This window comes from Diabrotica undecimpunctata, chromosome 4, assembly GCF_040954645.1.
Source record: "Diabrotica undecimpunctata isolate CICGRU chromosome 4, icDiaUnde3, whole genome shotgun sequence".
Lineage (NCBI taxonomy): Eukaryota > Metazoa > Arthropoda > Insecta > Coleoptera > Chrysomelidae > Diabrotica > Diabrotica undecimpunctata.
In genome coordinates, this window is record NC_092806.1 from 52,553,313 (window position 1) to 52,574,545 (window position 21,233).

Consider the following 21,233-nt stretch of genomic DNA (forward strand, 5'->3'; position numbering starts at 1 on the left):
CATCCACTCGTCCGATAGTATAGTTGTCTATTGTGATATTATTTTCATTGTCAGTTATTCTTTTGACTGTCATATACTTCGTTTTTGCTTCAGGATCAATTTGTTTGAACACTTCCATTAGTCGTGGCTTATTCCTACTAATGATGGCTATATCGTCTGCATATGCAGTAATTTGTACTGATTTGGTGTTTATATGGCCGGTTATATTGGTTTTTCTGATGACTGCCTCAAGAACTAGGTTGAATAGCATGGTTGATATGGCATCTCCCTGTCTTACTCCCATGTTGATGTTAAACAGGGGAGTCAGTTCTCCATCTACTCTGACTGCGGCTTTTGAACCCTGCAACGTCATTTTTATGAGGCTGATGTATTTCTTAGGTATACCTAGATTACAAAGGTCTTCCAGCATTCTGTCTCTTTTCACACTATCAAAAGCTTGTTTAAAGTCTATATACATATTATATAGGTCTATGTCGTATGTATAAGCTTTTTCTTGTATCGTTCTTAGTATGAATATGTTATCTGTAGTGGCTCTATTTGGTCTGAATCCATTTTGATAATCACCAATTATATTTTCGGAGCATTCTAATAATCTATTGTAGATTATACCAGAAAGAATTTTGTATATTACATTAAGCAATGTAATTGGCCTATAATTCTGGCATTCCCTCTTATCTCCTTTTTTATATATTGGCTGTATGAGGCCAACTGTCCATTCCTCTGGCATTTGCTCCTTCGTCCATATTAATGTTATTTGACCAATTTCATATACCTAATAAATAATTCTTTTATTTTATCTTATTTTCATCTATTTCAGACATTTGTGCTAATAATAAAACTTTTTTCAAACGGTTAAGTATTTTATTTTTAGAAAATGCATACCTACCTTACATGCCAACGTTCGTAAAATGGGAACAACATGGTGAAGACAAAGCAGCAGTAATATTTTTTTTACTTCAAAATCTATTAAAATATGTCAAAATCAACAGACCTTTTACATATTATCTGTTTATTCCAAATATTTCATAAAGCTATTAAAACTTTAATAGGAAACTTTTTTAATATAGTTCTGAAACTATCTACCGCAAATAACCAGAATTTTAATTAAAAATACGTTTATGTTTACGTTTCGATGTCTACTTCGGAAATCGTTTTTTTGTTTCTCTTATATGTGCAAAATTTCCGTAACGAGAAGGTATGGGCAAATTTTTCCCTCGTTCTAAATCTATCCGCCAACTCACAGATATATACACATATTTTACTCACATGTAAAATTGTGTTATAAAAAGTTTATCATGTTATGTGAAAGAGAGTTTAAAAAGAAGTGTATTCAATTTTACAAAAAACAAACGTGTAAAAGCGCTGAACCTCTACATATATAATAATATTAAATTATACTATATTATTTGTTCCTATATACTATTTTTTTTATTTTTATCGATTTTTGTATTAACGTTCCGTGCGAGACCTTAATGGTGAATAAATATTAAAAAAAACTTACAATTACCAGCTTAATATATACTCATAAACTGAATAGATATTGATTTCAATAATTAGAAAAAAGCAACAATCCCCTCCGACCTTGAGACGTCTCATGATCTTTAACAAGGTCACAATGGATGTTTAGAAAATATTAGACAAGTTTTTTGCTTCACCATTAGGATCCGCGTGTCGAACACAAAATGGTATTTTTTTTAATATTATTTATAAATAAAGAACAAAAATGTATTAATTATAACAAAAAATGTGAAATAAAATTTAATTTAGATTTTATTGTATTATTTAAATATACAAATATGTATATCATCTAATTTACAGTATTTAATAAAAAGAGACAAGTTATGTTGTTATGCAAATATCTAACGTGTTAGGGATTAAGAGTGTAAGTCAGTTTTAGTGTCCTTTTAGTATAAGTCAGGAGTAGTAGGTACTAAGAGTTCAAGTCAAAATTTTGTGTTTTTATAATGGTATCTTGTATTTAATCCAAATAACCTAACTGAACTGAGGCCATTTTATGCTCGGGAGTAAGAGTATAAGTCAACTTATACTCTTAGGTTCAGAAGTGTCAGATTTAGTTTATAATTGTTATCATTGTAAAATGAAGGTACACAAGGTAAATTTTCTCGAAAAAGAAAACTAGAAAAACATAAAGCCAGAAATGCAGGCGAGAGTTATTCAACATTAGACGGGAAAGTGAAAAGAGCTAAAAAAATGAAAGAGCTTGGACCTCTGTCGTGAGAAATGTAAAGATAAATTACCTAAAGAAGTACGAAAAAATATTTTTAGGGAGTACTGGGCTGTTGGAAGTAGGGACAAAGAGTTACATTTGTTTCTAATATTTTACAAACAAGGAAGCATAAAACGAAAAGAAAATGAACTGAGGATCCTAAAAAAGAAAAATTTCGAAAGTCCAGGGGAGCTCATAAAAGTATGTAAGGGATGTTTTATGAAAGTCCTGGATGAAACAAATATATTTATTACATTGACTAATAAAAATGGCATAAGTAGCTCTACTTCTGGTATACCTTCGACCGACAATGAAGGAAAAGACCCACCTGCCAACAAGAAGTCTCCTGAAAAGCTTAATGAAGTACGAAAGCACATAGAGTCATTTCCTGCCTACAAATCCCATTATACTTGTACGATAAAAAGTACTTACCTGCATTTTTAAACTTCAGCACAATGTATTCTCTTTATAAAGCCTCTGTGTCTAATCCTGTTTGCCGCAGTATTTACCAAAAAGAATTTTATAAAATAAACATTTCATTTAAAACTCCAAAAGTGGACACATTCCACAAAGTTGACACTATGGCAATGAAACTTAAAGAAGAAAGATTGATAATATAGTCGGAAATAGATAAACATCATGAGGAAGCTGATTCTGCTTATCTAATAAAAGATGCGGATAAACGAAATTCAAAAGAAGATAGCACCAAGAGGTGTTACACTTTTGACTTACAACAGTGTCTGCCAACACCGTTTGTGAACTCTTCTGTATCATTTTACAAAAGGCAATTGTGGACCTACAATCTCACTATGCATGAAACCGGCCTAGGAAGTGTACGATGTTACATGTAGCATTAGGCTGACGGTGCTCCAGGTGCAAATTAGATAGCAACATGCTTATTCAAAGAAATGTCTGGTCTTCCAGAAGATGTTAAATCTGCAACACTTTATTCGGATACATGTGGAGGCCAGAACAGAAACTCCCATGTATCTGCTATCTTTTTAACCCTTATGCAAAACTCGAATCATTTAGATGTAATCGACCATAAATTTATGGTAAGCGGGCATAGCCATTTAGAGTGTGATATTGATCATGGCTTGATAGAAAAGCAAAAAAAAGAAATTACAAATCTCGATTTCCCATCCACATGACTGGTACGAGCTTGTCCGTACTATAGGCAAAAAAAAAATTGATGTTGTGGAATTGAACCATAAAGATTTTTTAAATTTTGCGGATTTGTATAAAAATGGTATGTACCTTAACAAGAAAGACACAGATGGAAACCCATTCAAATGGACTGAGATTAGATGGTTCCACTACACATATGAAAAAGCCACTCTCTATTTTAAATGCACTTTGAAAGAAGAAGAACCTTTTAGTTTAGATATCTAAAATTAGTTAAACGAAACTCTGTGGACCCAGAAAACCTAATGCCTGGGCCATGTTATAAAACCACCCTTCCTATCACACATGAAAAGAAAAAAAATGTTTTGGATCTATTGCCACTTATTAATCCGACCTTCCATGATTTTTATAAAAATTTGAAAACACACTCCAATGCGAAAAAAAAATCTTCCTTGCCAGATATTGAAGAGTTTGGTGACTAAAAATTAATATTTTTCATGTCATGTAGCTAATATTATATTTTTTTAATCATTTATGGGTATGAATAAAAAGAGTAAAATGTTATTTTACGAAAAATGATTTTTATAAACAGTTACCTTTTTGCAAAATATTTTTCCAAGACTTTCCCATTTTACTAAGAATTTCCCAGGAAATTTTCTACTTAGTACAAATACCATTTTGATATTAATCTACTAGAAATAGTTTGGACTGATTAGTACAAGAGCTGGTCCTAATGGTACAAGTCAGTAAACAGAGTAAATCTAATAAGATAAGTCAGGTAATTTGAATATTAAAGTTTAACATGATTTTTTTTTATCTTTTTATACTTTATTTGCCTCTTTTTAATAATATAGGGATGTCTTGATTTGCATAAAATCAAACCATTAAAATATCACTGGTCAGTAAAATCTTCGAAGCGCGCTACTGAAAAATATACTTTTTTGACTTATACTCTTAATCCCTAACACGTTAGATATATTGAGTGTATATAGCAAACGTTCAGTTGTGTTGCTCAGCGGAAGGTAGCAAATCTGCCACAAAATCACAAGATCATTAGAAGGGCTTATGCCGTTACAAATCGTTCCTTTCAATTTGTTGGGCTCTCTCTAACAATCTGCCTTACTGTAAATATTTGGTCCGTTGTTGACTTATGAGGCCAGAAGTCGCACTGCTATCCTCCCACTATTCGTTCGAAGTATGGGCCTCTCTAATCACACACCATCATCCTTTTTGTGAAGTTTACACAGTATGCCTAATTTGTAGTCTGTAAGTGTTTTTTTCTGTTGCCAAATTTCAGTTATTAATTTATGCATGTTTCAAAAAAGTGTCTCCTCCGTTTTTAAAAAGTTCAGCAGGGAGATTATCTGGACCGGGGCTTTTGTTATTTGTTAGTTTTAAAATGGCTGTAATTGTTTCTTCTATAGGAAGTGGCTGCAGGTAATTTTCGTTCATTTGAATCATGGAAGCTTCCATCCCATCTTCATGATTGCCATTCAGCAGTTCTTTAAAAAGATTCGCCCATTTGTTAAGTATCTATTCCTTATCACTAATTACAGAACCCTATCTTTACATGCTATTGTTCTGGGTTTAAATTCCTTTTCACAATTGTTTACCTGTTTGTAGAATCTCAGTGAGTTTTTTCTTTTATAGTGGTTAACAAACTCGTTTTGGAAGGTTTTAGTATTGTTCTTTCTTTTCCTTTTAAACGTTCTTTTTTCTTCTTGTCAAGGGTTTTCATATTATTCCACAGTTAAGCTTGTTCTGCGCTGCTGGACCTCCGCCCCCAAACAAAATTAAATATCAATCGAATAATCATAAAAAAAATAATTTAAAACCCATCAACCCTATAAGCAGGAAGTTGGAGTAGGAGTTGAGATGATTCAAACTCATTTATTCTAGGGGTAAGTGTAGAATTATGCGGAAGCGTTTTTACATTGCTCTTTATAAAAACCAACAATTCTGAATACAGTAATACCCTAGAATAACAGTGTTCTCTGGTAATACCTCGACTAACGCTACCCCGACTTCAGAGTTACGCGATTTTCAAATTTTGTCAATTCGTCATTTGAGTGCCAGAGAATCGTTCGATTATCGATGAGATAGAATTACCGCCCACACATTATTGCTCATTCAATGTACACGACATGACTTTTCGCACGAAATCAGCACATTTTTGTTTTGTATTAGGTATTTCTTATCTTCAGTTTTGTCTACGAATTGGTTGTTTGTAATTTGAATATGTATTATAATTGTTGAGACTGTGTGCTACATTTTATAATTTATCCATAATAAATATCAAAGTGCAATTCATAATAAATATCAATTATTGTTGCATTAACTCTGTCTGATACGTTAGTAAATACAAATAAAGGAACTCGTGGCTGCTGCCCAAGGTATTTGTGAAACTCGTTGGGTTGAAAGGCATGAAGGTCATCTTCAGTTCCAGCGCGAATCAATTATCAAAATATACAACGCTCTTGAAACAATCTCTACGTGGAAGGACAGTAAAATGTCAGCTGATGCATTTTCATTAATGCAAAGTCTTAGGAGCCCAGAATTTCTCATTTCAGTAGTTTGTCTTAGTGATTTTTTAAGTACAACTGTATCACTTAGTCGTATTCTTTAATTACCAAAATTAGATTTGAAGAAGGCTACTGAGGCCATAGAGGACACTAAATGCATTCTTCAAAATAAAAGATCAGTCATTTACATCGCTCTGATTTTTGTACTCCAATATGTGCTTTTTCTTTTACTGTTTTAACTGTGCGTTAAATTTATTTTCTTAGTGTTGCAGGTATTTCTAATTCAAATAGACATGTCCATATTATTTCCTTTTTATACAGTCAAATTCTGGTTTAAAGTGTATGCATATCACAAATAATTAATTTCTAAAATATTATCATTTATTTATCTGCTAGATTTAGAAGCCAATTATTCGTTTTAAACTTTAGACTACATGTGCTAATTATCATCATCCTGGCTTTATAACTCTGCCTGGGTCCTAGCCTCAAGAATTTCTCTCTAGTTGTCCCTATCCATCGCCTTCTTTAGTGGGATGTAATAAGATAGTGAAGCAAAACATATTGCCACTCCTTTCCAAATGTCAACCTCACCTGCTCCTATGATGATCTAGATCATGGTCTTCTGGTACATCCTGCTAGATAACTAACGTGGCTTTTAAGTCCGAGTGTTTGCCGGGATAAGCAATCCACCATTTACTGGCCAACGGCTTAGGGCGGATGAGCTAGTAAGTGGAAGGACACTCTGTTGTCCTGAGACTGAGAAATTGGTCTCGAAGGCGGAAGAACCAAGAAAGTGGTCAACGGCATCAGAATGCCACAGATAACGAGAAACCATTGCTTTAAAGGTCCCTGATGACATCTCTAATATAAATTAAAATGGCTAGCACTATTTGCGCAAGAGACATTATTGACTATGGTAATCGGAGACCAAAATCCGGCAGGGGAGGACAACCATCAGAACGCAAGGCGTCCTCGGTCGTCAACATGCGAACCCTTGCACAAAAAAACCAAAAAAAAAAATACTCAACCCTCTCAGATAAGAATACTGCCTAGAATGTAAGAAGTATATATCAGCCTGGAAAATTACATAATGTTATTAAAGAGAGGCTAAATATAGATATATTTGGGGTTAGCGATGTATAATGGTCAGAAAATGAAGAGATATCAATAAATAACCACAATATTTATTACACTGGAGGAGACAAAACTGATCATCGATACGGAGTAGCGGATACGGATCATCATAAGCAACACTATTAGAAAATCAGTGCTAGATGTGATTCAAATCTCAAAAAGAATAATATTGCTAAAAATTCAAGCACGGAACTGTAATATTAATATGATCCAAATCTACGCTCCCACAGCTGATAAGACCGAAAATGAGATCGAAAATTTTTATTCAGAATTGCACAATACAATCAAGTTAACAAAATCTAGAGATATTACTTACATTTTAGGAGAGTTTAATGCAAAAATTGGAGTAGGTACAGTTGAAAATATAGTTGGACAGTTCGGATTAGGAACTAAAAACGAGAGAGGAGAAAGGCTCATAGAATTCTGCCAAGAAAAGAATATGGTAATTGCCAACACTTGCTTTCAACTTCCTAAGAGAAGACTATATACATGGACGTCTCCTTCACATACAGAAAACTACATTGTCAGAAACCAGATATACTTTATACTCTATTATATATCTGCTATTAGCAGATATAAAAACTCTATAACCTCAGTTAAAACTTATCCTGGAGCAGATGTTAACTCAGACCACAATCCGTTAGTTGCTGACGTGAAAATAAAATTAAAAAGAATTGAACTCCGAAAACAATAACGAAAAATTAATGTAAGAATGCTAAAAAACGAATTAAAAAATAATGTGAATGTTAATATGAAAAAAACACTAACTGACAACAAACAAATTATGGATGTAAATAAAAAGTGGTATAATATAAAAAATAAATAATATAAAAAAAATAAAAAAAAATTACTGAAACCAGTTCAAGAAAGTTTGATACAACATAGGTCAGAGGCTAAAAAACAATGGATGACAGAAGAAATACTATTACAGATGGAAGAAAGAAGGAAATATAAAGGAAAAGATCTACAGAAGTATAAAGAAATACAACGAATAATTAAGAAAAAAATCAAAACAGCTAAGGAAATCTATTTGATGCAACAATGTAAAGAGATAGAAGATATCAAATATCAGATAACAAAATATAATATGAGAAATATACCTACACAAAAAAATAAGAGAAGTGACTGGAATGGATCGAAATAGACAGCAAGGACACATAAAAGACAAAAAAGGAGTGCTACTAATAGATTTACCAGAGAAATTAAGACGATGGGAGGAGTACGTTAGAGAACTTTTCCTAGATGACAGAGGTGAAATGCAGAAAATACAAGAATTAAATCCTTTAGAGAGACAGAAGATCACGATATATGAAATCAAATATGCTATCAAAAACTCTAAAGACAATAAGGCAGCTGGATTAGATGAAATACCAGTAGAACTGTTAAAACTAGTGGAAGAGGATAACTTGGAAGTATTGGCAGATTTATTCAACACGGTGTACGATACGGGAATAATACCACAAGAGTGACTGAAGTCAGCATTTATAACCATCCCTAAAAATCAAGCAGCAAAAGAGTGCTCTGATTATCGAACACTGAGCCTCATGAGTCATACTTTAAAAGTACTGCTGAAAGTAATACATAAGAGAATATACAAAAGGCTAGAGGAGGATATTAGCGAGATATCCTCGCTCGAGAAGGACTATTTGCCATCAACATATTGATTCAGCGATATCGGGATGTAAACGTTGATCTACATTTGTGCTTTGTTGACTACGAAAAAGCTTTCGATAAAGTAAGACATGAAAAACTAATATCAATACTTATGAACAAGCGCATTGACAGTAAAATCGTAAATATAGTGCAAACATTATATTGGAACCAAAGTGCCATAGTTCAAATTGATTGGCAACACTCAGAAGAAATGAACATCTGTAGAGGAGTTAGAGAGGGATGTGTTTTATCGCCACTTTTGTTTAACTTAACGGAAAATTAATTAACAACTTACGATATGCAGACGACACTGTGATCATAGCAACGAGTATAAAAGATCTACAACATTTTATCGAAAGCTTAAGTATGAATAGTGCTGAGATGGGAATTACTATAAACGCTAAAAAAACGAAGTACATGCTAATTACAAAAAGACCACAAAATATATATCACCTATTGACAATCAATGGTAACGTGATAGAACAAGTAGAAAAATATCAGTACTTGGGAACTTTGATCAATGAAACCAATGATCATACTACAGAAATAAACAGGCGAATAGAGATTGCCAGATCAGCATTTATACGAATGAAGCCTCTTCTAACGTGCAAAAATCTAAATTTGGAGATCAGACTACGTACCATTGGCTGTTATATATTTTCAATATTATTATATGGAGCTGAGACTTGGACATTAAAAAAATGCAATTTAAAAAAAATCGAGGCTTTCGAACTCTGGTTATACCGCAGAGTAATAAATATATCATGAACTGATAGAATTATAAATAAAAAAGTAGTGGTGAGGATTGGTAAAGAAACAAAACTAATCACCACTATACAAACCAGAAAACTGGAATACCTAGGCCACGTGATGAGGGGACCAAAATATGAAATTTTGAGACTCATAATAAAGGGAAAGATTCAAGGAAGAAGATCTGTTGGCCAAAGGCAGAACTCATAGTTGAAGAATCTACGTGATTGGTATCAATGCAGATCGATTGGTTTGTTTAGGGCAGCAAGTTCAAAAATAAAAATAGCCATTATGATTGCCAACCTCCGTAGGGAGACGGCACTCTTAAGAAGAAGATCGCCTTCTTTCGCCAAGCACGTACTCCCATATTTCTCATGTCTTGATTGATATTATTAAGGAAGGTTGGTCTGGGTCTTCCTCATCTTCTCTGACCTATGGGTCTATCAAGGCCCGTTTTTATAGTTGTTCCATTTGCCATTCCATTGCCATTTTAGTACTGTTCATTCGAAACAAATGTATGTTTTCATTACTTTTTTTATAGTTCAGGTCTCTGAACCATATGTTAGGGATTCGCGTATTATTTTTTTGTAGAGTTTTACTTTTGTATTTCTCGATATAATTAAGGATTTAAGAAGGAGAATGGGTCCAAAATAGCATTTGTTGTCCGTGCTAATTCTGCAGTTTATCTCTGCGGTAGTACTCCTATTTGGTCTACTTATCTTTTTTCAAATATTTTTGTATATTTTGTAACGGACTTGTGTAGGACATTTTGCTCTCAAGTTTTTACACTCTTTTCATTTCGTTTCTTTTGCACCATTTTTATTTCTTAATATATAAGTATTATTTTTATGTGGGTATATAGTCTTCTCTATATATTTTACCAATTTTTCAGCTTTTATTTTGTACTTCTCCCTTTGTTATAAAAGGTTCTGAAACTTTTTTCTTGTGACATGTCTAAGTTAGATCCGATTTTCTCTTCTATTCTTAAATTTTTGTCTGACATTTTAGTACTTTTCTTAGATTTATTTGTTATTATATCTTAGCTGTCTTTGTAATTTATATATTGTGCCAAAAACGGCTATCGTTATATATTAATAAGTTTTTCTACACCTTGTTATTAACAAATTTTGAGATTTCTAGTGAATCGTTTGATTAAAAAATAATGTAGTTATAAGTATATTTGTTAAAATCTTACCTTTAACTTTAAGACTTTCGGCTGTTTTAAGTAACGCTGACAACTGACAATATTCGACGTTAACTTCGCCTTTGTACATAAACTCAATGAGTGTCCTGAGCTCTGAAAACCGCACGTCCTTAAGGATAACAATGGGATGCCTGCTGGGGTGGTCGACGAACAGCGTCTGGAAATAGGAAGAGCAAGCGGACAGCACTACCTGGAAACAAATAATACGAAATAAGAATACAAACAGTTGTTTCCGTTCAGTCATTTCTAGAACAGGCTGTGGGGGAATTTGTGGGCTCTCTAATTCAGGAGTTTATGTAATGTGGCCTAGCTTATAAAGGGCAACCTCAGGAGCAATCCCCCAGTTCATCCAACAAAAAATTTTTGGTTATTGTTTATTTATGAGCGTTTATAGGTGCAAAATACGTATTTTTTGAGTTTTTTTCATTTTTTGCCTAAAGCAAGTGTTGTAATAGGTAATTTCTGTATAGATTATGAAAGTAATCTAAAAGATCTTCGATTTGAGCCGGTATACGTTCAATTTAATTTATTTGTTATTGCAAAAATGACGAATGAAGGTAAAAATTCAAAAACGTAATATTTATTGCAAAAATTACGAATCGAGTGAGCCGTAGTAGGCCTAGATCGCTAAAGGTCGTGGGATAAACTAATTAACGTATCTCAGCAACAAATTTAGCGATCTAGGCCTACTATGGCTCACTCAATTCGTAATTTTTGCAATATATATTACGTTTTTACATTTTGACTTTCATTCGTCATTTTTGCAATAACAAATAAATTAAAGAACGTATACCGGCTCAAATTGAAGGTCTTTTAGAGTACTTTCATAATCTATACAGAAATTACCGATTACAACACTTACTTTAGGCAAAAAATAAAAAAAAAAACTCAAAAAATACGCATTTTGCACCTATAAATGCTCATAAATAAACAATAACCAAAATTTTTTGTTGAATGAACTCGGAATTGCTCCTGAGGTTGCCCTTTATAACCTACGCCACATTACATAAATTCCTGGGTAACAGTGTAAAATCGCCCTTTTTTCCCCCACAGCCTGGGTTATTCAGTTTTAAAACTAGGCTTCATCGACTTATTTCCACTAATATATATTTACTAATAATTATATATTCCACTCTCCAAAATTAACGCACCACCCTAAATGTACCATGAATTTGAAGCTATTTTTCTTCTGAACCGTTGATTAGACTTCGATGATTTTGTTAACGTTTTCTAATAAAAGTTGACATTGTACCAATATACGGGGTGTAAAAATAAAGTTGTGTTTTTTTATCTTCTTTTGCAACACCCTATGAAATTGATTAGAAACAAACGCTACATCCTATTAATATTGCGAGATATACTTCATATTTACATAAATATTGTTTAAATAAAACACTACTTACATAAACTTTATTCATATTCCAAAAAAAAATACCTAAGAAAACATAACCTAAATATTCTTTAACAAGTTCCCTATCTCAAAAACACGAGTATTTCCGCCTCTATTTCTAATTACGTCTTCTTATCTTCCCAACGACGAGGCATACTTAAAATCAAGCGTCGTGTTTGGTCTTGATCAATTGCATCCCAATTCTCTCACCATCACTTTTATGTCGTCAAGAGAGACAGTTGGTGGCTGTCGGCTACTGAGTTGACGATTAATAATATCCCACAAATTCTCTATGTAATTTAGGTTAGGTTAGGGCTACAGGGTGGCCTATTCATGGTTTGTATACCAAGTTTGTATAGGCAATGCAGCTCGATGCGACGGATATCTGAATTCATTAAAATCACGTTATGCTTTGAACATACTTTTCTTTTAATGATAGAGATATCATAATCTAGTTTTTTCCAGTTTCGTTGAAGTTTTGCACAAAGTCCTTTCTTACGCTTGGGTTTGTATATCCATAGTGAATCACTTCTTTCGAAAGTTATCCTTTTTAGCAAGCATGACGTGCCTGGTCTTGGCTTTATCACTTTGAAGCTTTAAACTTTTCCGGGCAAATTCGTAGACTTTGACGTACATCGAAATTTTCGATGTACGTCAGGAATAAACGTTCTGCTTCACATGGACGCAATCTTCCGAAAATAAGATCTTGAGAAAGCTTCATTTCTCTTCCGGTAATCATCATCAATGGAGAATAACAGGTTGCTTCATGTTCGGAACTTCTATAGACTAACAGGAATAGAGAAATTAAAGTATTCCAATCGTTTTAATTATTAGCGACAAACATTGAAAAGTATTGACAAACAGTTCTATTATGTCATTCGACCATTCTGTATGTAACTCCAAAGGAACTCCATGTCTTGATACAACGTGTGTTATGAATGCTTCTGCTACTGTAGTCACTTCTTCTCAATACACCTTTAAGAAGTACATACAATCTACGAAAACATACCCTGGAGCTGATATACATAGCGATCACAATCCAGTTATAATGGATTTTAGATTAAAAAGATTTCTAAAAGTCAAAAAGAAAACAGTGACAAGAAAAATAGACATCTCATAACTGAAGAACCCTGAATGGAAAAAAAAATAAGTATCAAGCTTGAGGAAGAAATAAAAACGATCGAAAACTTGGTACAGACAGACATTCAAATAACATGGACTGCTCTAAAAACAAAAATACCAAAGATACAAGAAAAAGACATCGGGTTCATAAAACACAACAAAAAACAAGAATGGATAACGCAAGAGATCATGGACCTCATGGACGTAAGACGAAAACATAAAACAAGCCCAATAGAATACAAGCGAATCAACAAAATCATTAGAAAAAAGTGCAGGGAGGCGAAAGAAAACTGGATGTCAACAAAATGCCTAGAAATCGAACAACTTCAGGAAAAATACGACACCTTTAATATTCATAAAAAAGTAAAAGAAATGACATGTAGACACAAGAGACAAGCAACAATATTAAAAAAATGATAATAACGAAATAATTATGGGTACAGAAGACAAACTAGAGATATGGAAAGAATCCAATTTATGTTTCCACCTATTTTAATGATGGCTAATAGGAAACATAAGACGACGAAACATCATTTCTTTAAAGGTTTATCTTACGAAAAGATTCTCCTTTACTGTGTTTTAGTTTTATGTTTGGAATTCTGATATATTTGTATATTTTATTCCCTTGTGCATATTACCCCAGATCTATATTTAGCCTAGATATAAAAATATTTACAATATGCTTCGGGTTTCCATCCGCAATTGTAATTTCGAAGTCATACAAAAGCTATTGCTAAAAAGGCTGAAAACTCTCATAGACGCTAAAGCCCTTATTTAATGAAACCAATTTGGGTTTTGAGAAAGTCATTCAACTATCCGTAGGATAACGGATATAATAGAGAGATCACTAGAAGAAAAGAAAGTTTGCTCCACTGTCTTCCTCGATGTGGCGCAAGCTTTTGCTAAAGTATGGCACGAAGGACTTTAATATAAATTAAGCAGAATTTTGTCAAGCAAATACATAGTATTATTGGAATCATATATTTCAGATAGTTTCTAGGGCTAAGCAAGAAGAAGCCTACTCGTAATTAAAAGAAATCAATTCAGGTGTATTACAAGGTAGTGTGATAGGACCAGTCCTGTACCTATTATACACTAGTGATATCCCTGAATTAGATTGTAATACTATAGCTACCTTTACTGATGGTTCTGTACTAGGCTGTTAACAGACTTAACAATTGGACTAAACGCTGGCGAATTAAATGAAATAAAATTAAGTCGGTGCAAATTAATTTTACAAACAATAAAAAACAACACAGTCCTGTTAATGTAAACAATACTCAGATCCCATATGCCGATACCACAAAATACATGGGTATTACATTAGATGCTATACTAGGCTGGAGGGCCCAGGCTAAAAAAATAGAAGCAAAGAATGTATTGGCTATTGGGAATACAATACAGCCTGTCAGTATATAACAAAATACTTTTGTATAAACAGATTCTAAAACATATATGGACATATGGCATCCAGCTGTAGGGCGGTGCTAGAAAGATCAGCGATTCCAAAACAAAGTGCTAAGAAGCATTGTCAATGCTCCTTGTACTATAGGAACAGTAACTACATTGTTTGGTTGATGAAGCAGAATATGTTTATATTTATTGGTTTGAAAGTTATGTTATATCAAAGGAAATAAAACAACTGTGTAAGAACATGGTATAAGTACCTACCTTGTGAGCTCTGATCGAGTGGCCCTCCGAGCAGGCCAGAGTGACGTCGACTAGGCTTTCGTCTCTCAACAACTGACTAAAGACGCCGAGGAGGTTGCTCTGATGATTGTTCCACCTCAGGCAGTAATGCTCACTTCCCATCTCTCCTGACGATAACCACACTGTAACAAAGATATTATTGTAGTTCCCTTGCTGATAGGTTATACTCCAGTCAAGATAGACGAAAAAATATAGAATATAATAGAAAAAAGGCCTAATTTTGCATGGTAAGCTACCCCAAATTTTATTATTCCAACCTTTAGAGGGGTCAGTAGTAGGGTAAATTTAAAATAACGACTAAATCCCGCCACAATTTCTTCTTTGCAAATTTTTTTCGTGCGATCATTATTTTCTGGGTAAGGGGGAAAGTAGAGACTAAGCATAATTTTATTGAATCATCTGGTTTATTATTAACTTAACGACATAAATGTACATAAAAAAATAGAGAAAATTATATTTTCTACAATTTTGGTTTCTTTGATTTTTTGTGCTACAGTCAACATTTAAGGTCCCTTCACATATGACAAGCCTAACGAGACACAAGCGATTAACAAACCCTAGAAGCTGACGTTATTAACAGCAAGCCATAAAAGGAACGAAATTCCGACCTTAAATATTGATTTTAGCTTAATGAGAGAGATCAAAATAGTTTAAAATATAATTCTCTCAATTTTTGTTTATGTAAATGCTTGTCGTAAAGTTCATAATAAACGAGATAATTAAATAATTATGCTTCCTCTCTCCTTCTACTATTTCCCCCCTTAACTCGGAAAATATCGATCACAAAAAAAATGTATACAACATAAATTGTAGGAAACCGCATTTACAACAATTTACCTGTTGTTTCCACTTCTGTCGAAAAGTTGAAAATTCGGAGAAATTAAGCAATCCTTTAAATTCAAGATGGTGGCTAACGTAACTATGGGATTCAGTCGCGTTTTTAAACTTACGCTACTATTGAGCAGTCCTAAGATTGCTCCATAGCTTGCTATGCAAGGTCAAATGACATCCCAACTGGATTATTAGGTTAGGTTTGAAAATTGGTTAAGGCACCTAAACGTAAGCAATATACACTAAAACTAAACTTTATACTTAATATTCCCACAGTAATCCTTGAGTTCTTGATGATTAGAAACCACTTTACTTACCACTTCTTCTTCTTCTTATAGTGCCATATCCCTACGGAACGTCGGCGACTACCATGCTTATAATATTGTTATACTGATCTCGGTCTTGCGCTACGTGTAGCAATTGGTCCGCTGTCAAACCTGTCCACTGCCGCAAATTCCTCAACCAAGAGAGTTTCTTCCGTCCTATCCATTTCTTTCCTTCGATTTTACCGTTGAGAATTAGCCGAAGGAACTCATATCTTGGTCCTCTGATTATATGTCCAAGATATTCTAGTTTACGCCTCTTAATAATATTTAATAGAGATCGTTGATGTCCCATTCTTCGAAGAACTTCTTCGTTTCTGGTTCTGCTAGTCCATGGAATTTTTAGTATCCTTCGATACAACCACATCTCAAACGCCTCGATTTTATTCATGATATCGGCGTTTAAAGTCCAAGTTTCACATCCATACAAAAGTACAGACCACACGTAACATCTTGTAAACTTTTCACGGATTTCCAAATTTAATGAGTTATTGGATAATAGAGGCTGGAATTTTTGAAATTCTGGTTTCTTGCCTGTTCAATTCTACATCGAATTTCGAAGGATGGATCCAGATTTTGGGTAATCCAACATCCAAGGTATTTGAATCTCTGAACTCTCTGCAGCGGTTGTTGGTTTAATATCAGTTGGGTTGCGCCGATATCTACTTTACTGGTCACCATGTATTTAGTTTTATCGATATTTATCGACAGTCCCCAATTTGTGCATTCCATATCAACTCTATTGATTAGCTCCTGCAGATCGTCGATGTTTTCAGCTAGAATCACAGTATCGTCGGTGTACCGTATATTGTTAATTATTTCTCCTCCTATGATAATTCCTTTTTAATCTTTTAAAGCTTCCCTAAATAGATTCTCAGAATACACGTTAAAGAGGGTGGGAGACAGTACACAGCCCTGTCTTACGCCTCGTTCAATACTGATTGGCTTTGATTCTCTGTTGTTGGTATTAATAATGGCTGTTTGGTTCCAGTAAAGTTTGGCAATAAGTTTGATGTCTTTCTCATCTAGTTGGATGCTCTGCAGGGCGGTAATTAGTCTGGTATGCTGAACGCGATCAAATGCCTTTTCAAAATCAATGAAGCACATATATACGGGTTTTCTTACCTCCCAACATCGTTGAAGGAGTGTTTGCATAGAAAATAGTGCTTCTCTAGTTCCAAGGCATCTCCGGAACCCGAACTGCTCTTGACTAATTATTTCTTTGCACTTATTGTTAATTCGGTTTAGAAGAATATGCAACAGTATTTTAACGGCATGGCTCATTAAACTAATGAGCCTACAATCGCTACATTTCTTAACGTTTGGTTTCTTAGGTAGAGGAATAAAGATCGATTTTAACCAGTCCGAAGGAATTTCACTGGTATCATATATTTGATTGAAAAGTACAGTGAGTTCTTTTATATTGTCATTTGGGGGTAATTTTAGCCATTCGCTGTATATTTGATCTGGTCCACTGGCTTTGTTGTTTTTGGCTTGGTGTATGGCTTTTTCCACTTCAGCTTTTAAGATTGATGGTCCTGTATTTGCACTTAAGTTAGGTAGTGATCCTCGATCATCTTTAAATAAGGCTTTAATGTAGTTTTCCCATTCCTCCATTACTTCGTCTTCTGGGGATAGTGCATGACCTTCATTATTTGTTAATGTTATGGGTGTATTTCTTTTGTGTACTGTAACTTCTTTTATTTTCTTATGTGTGTTAAATTCGTCATGTTTTCGTTGCAATTCTTCTAGTTCCTCACATTTTGCTCGCATCCATAACTCTTTGGCTTCCCTGATTTTTCTTCGAATCAGATTATGCTTTCGTTTATACTCTGTTATTTCTATTTTTAAGCTGTCTTCTTTCGTCCATCATTTTGATTATTTCATCTTTCATCTACGCTTGCTTTTTATAATGGGTGACAGTTCCACTTTGCGTTGCTGTATCGATGATACCAGTCTTTATGTTATCCCATCTTTCTTCGACTGTTGGTACATTGTATACTTGTGTGATGTTGTCTCGAATTTTTCGTTCATTGTCTGCTCAAAGTGATGTTTAAATTCTTCTTCTTTTAGTTTTTGTCTATCGTATTTTTTTGTAATGGAAGGCTTTTTGATTGTCTTTAATTTTAGGTTGATTCTAGATGCCAGTAAATTGTGATCGGTGGCTGCGTCGGCACTTGGATATGTCTTAGTACATTTACATGAGTTTCGAAATCTATTGTTAATCATGATATAATCTATTTGGTTACGCATTACACTACCATGGCCATCTCTCGGTGATATCCATGTATAGAGACGTCTTTTTGGTTGTTTAAAACATGTGTTGGTGATAACAAAGTTTTCCTCTTGGCAGAACTCCACCAATCTATCACCTCTTTCGTTTCTTTCCCCAAGACCGAATCCTCCAGTAATTCCGGGAGTTATGTCTTCTCCTACTTTAGCGTTGAAGTCTCCCATTATTACACAGAGTTTGTGTTATTTTGTGTTATTTAGTGCTTGCTTTAATACATGGTAAAATTCATTAATTTCGTTGTCTGTACTGTTACTTACCACAAAGTCTATTAAAAAACTAGGAACAAAACAAAGAGTAATATCTGCTAATAATGGAAATATTGAAGAGCCCATGGATAATCCAAAGTCTTTGTTTATAAAAATAGTTGTATAATTGACTAAGCAACTAAGATTAGATACACCGAAATAGATGGATAACCAAAACAGGAATATCGTGGTAAAGTTAACTGGCGATCGTAAAAATTTTAATAGATAGAACTGTACTTTAAACTCTCATTAAATATTTGGCCATATGTTTCCATATTTTGTTGGAGAAGTCACGATTGCTTGAGAAGTTCACAGTATAGAAGTAGAAGAAAATTAAGATAGGGAAAGAAAGCTTGGAACCTTATAGATAAAACGCTGTATGCCTTATGAAGGAAATATCTGGGAAATCTTAGGAATAAAGCAAGAAGCAAAATAAAAAGCTGGATGCAGATTTCTTATAAATTTCATATTATAAGTTCTTTGCACTCAATTGGCGCTCAGAATCTGCAAGGAGAAGAAACAGCTAAAAGATAGAAGTATGAAAATAGCAAGTAAATACAGAATATAGTAAACAAATCGTTTTGAATTAATTTTAAGAACGTTTCCTATTTCTAATATATTAAATTTCTGCATATTTTAGTTAACTTCAAAATACAATTTAATACAAAGTCCAGTTAGTGCTATATTTTTCGAATTTGGCGAAAGCACTTCTAGCAAGGCCTGCCATTCACCATTTTTTGAAATGTGCACATTTTGGTGGAATTGGCCGTTTAAAACCTGATGTGCCCTTACGTATACTGAATAATCATTCGTCGAAGGAAACACGTACAATAATTGTAACTTTTCAGTTTTTAAATTGTGATAATTTTTACGTACCGAACATACAAACTTGAAAATTCGTGACATCCCTACGAGTGCTAAATTTAAAAAATATATAATATATAGTAAGTAATTCGTTTTTAAGGGGAAGGCTTAAGTTGTTTTTATTATCATAAAAGGCGGCATAGGTACAATTATACCTTGCACATTTTTGACATGACAAATATTGGAAAAAAAAACAATATATTTCTTATTATTTAACCCGGTATCTGGCAACACCAAAAATAGATGTCGCAAAATTATTTTATTGTGTATATAATCTTATATAACTCTCAAAAACACACTGTGGTACAAAAAAAATCGGAAGGAGATAGGGGAAAGTGGTTTTTGAATCCGTTGCCTACAAGCAACATTGCCAGTCAAGAAACACTATTTGATACTGATAACTTCACTAATGAAGATCTCAAAATTTTGTTAATCATAAATAAAAAACTGTTTAACTAAAGGACATTTTATTGATTTAATAAAAAAATTAAAAGTACCTAAGACTAAAAAATTATAAATATAGGCCTAATTCTAACGGTGGAATGATAAAAAGCAATTTTTGTTCGGTGTAAAACAAAGCCGCATGTTACATTTTTCACACTGCACGGTTGTATAGCCAGTTTTACAAAATCTACATCTTCCTTTAGCGGTATAAAGTGGCCAGTGACCTAACGCATCTGTTCTGGTAGCATCATCAGGTCTTACAAGAGGGTGGCGAATAATGTTATCTGTATTTTCTATACTTGATGGACGGCCTCGCTTTACTTTGTTCTTTCCAGTGTTGGACAAAGACCTAGCTAGTTCCATTCTAAACTTCTTGAGAGGCATAAAATTTATATTATCGGCTTTACTGTCGTTTTGATATAATATCCAAGCATTTATAATACAAACATCTAAGAGCCAGGTAACTATTGGAAAGTACCATCTTTTACTACGACTTGGACTTCTGTAAAGACCCAATAAAGAGTTAGCTTTATCCACTCCAACCATGTGTTTATTGTATTGAGTGATTAGATTTGGACATGGCACGTTTATTTTTCTTTTATGTTCTTTAGAATACCTTTGTACATGATTGACTGGCTCAATCCCACAACCAGTGCTAGCAAGAAGTACACATTTGTTATCTGCCCATTTGACAACTATAATATTCTTTTGTTCATCGGATTTATAAACATAGGAACCTCTGCCACGTTTTAGCAAAACCTTATCAGTATCCAAGGTGCAACCTGCTATTCTATTTGAGCGAATAGTGCCCAAGCTAAGGATATTATACTTTTCCTTCAAGTAATCAAATAGTCTCAAACTGGAAAACCAATTGTCACAAAATATCATTGAATTCTGGGGGTCATCCAATGTTTTACATAGTGCAATCACTGAAGATGCACCGACACCCAAGGATTGTTCTTCTTCAGAAATCTGATTGATAGTTCCCTGTAGTTGTGAAAATGTCGAAGCTCCTTGGTAAGGAATGAAATCGGCAATATATCCTGAAACACCTGCCCTTACAAAGAACTTGTAACCCCATTTATGAGGCTTATTTTGTATGTATTGTCGTAAATTGCCACTGTATGTACCTTTATATGCAACCACAGCCTCATCTATGGAATATTGGTTTTCGAACTGATACTTATAACAATTTGTAGAAATATGATCTAAGAGGGGACGAATTTTGAAATAGCGGTCTTTCGTTTCTGAAGTTGCTTCTAAGTTATCATTGAAATGGACCAGTGTTCTCAGTTTTTGAAATCTTTTTAGGGACATAACATCAGCAACAAGAGGAATTCTTGAAGAAGTAGCCCAATAATCTTCTATTGCTGGCAGCTGTATTACCCCCATAAAA

General features: G+C 33.7%; 1 protein-coding gene across 1 annotated transcript in view; it reads right to left on the bottom strand.

Annotated features, from left to right (window-relative positions):
- Window positions 1-21,233, bottom strand: part of LOC140439513 (uncharacterized) — a 268,238-nt gene that overhangs the window by 154,748 nt on the left and 92,257 nt on the right. Inside the window, exons 2-3 of the mRNA XM_072529480.1 lie at window positions 14,795-14,959; window positions 10,607-10,801 (exon numbers count right to left, since the gene is read on the bottom strand). Of these exons, the coding sequence (XP_072385581.1) occupies window positions 10,607-10,801; window positions 14,795-14,939 (340 nt within the window). The 5' untranslated portion in view covers window positions 14,940-14,959. The remainder of the gene's footprint in view (window positions 1-10,606; window positions 10,802-14,794; window positions 14,960-21,233) is intronic.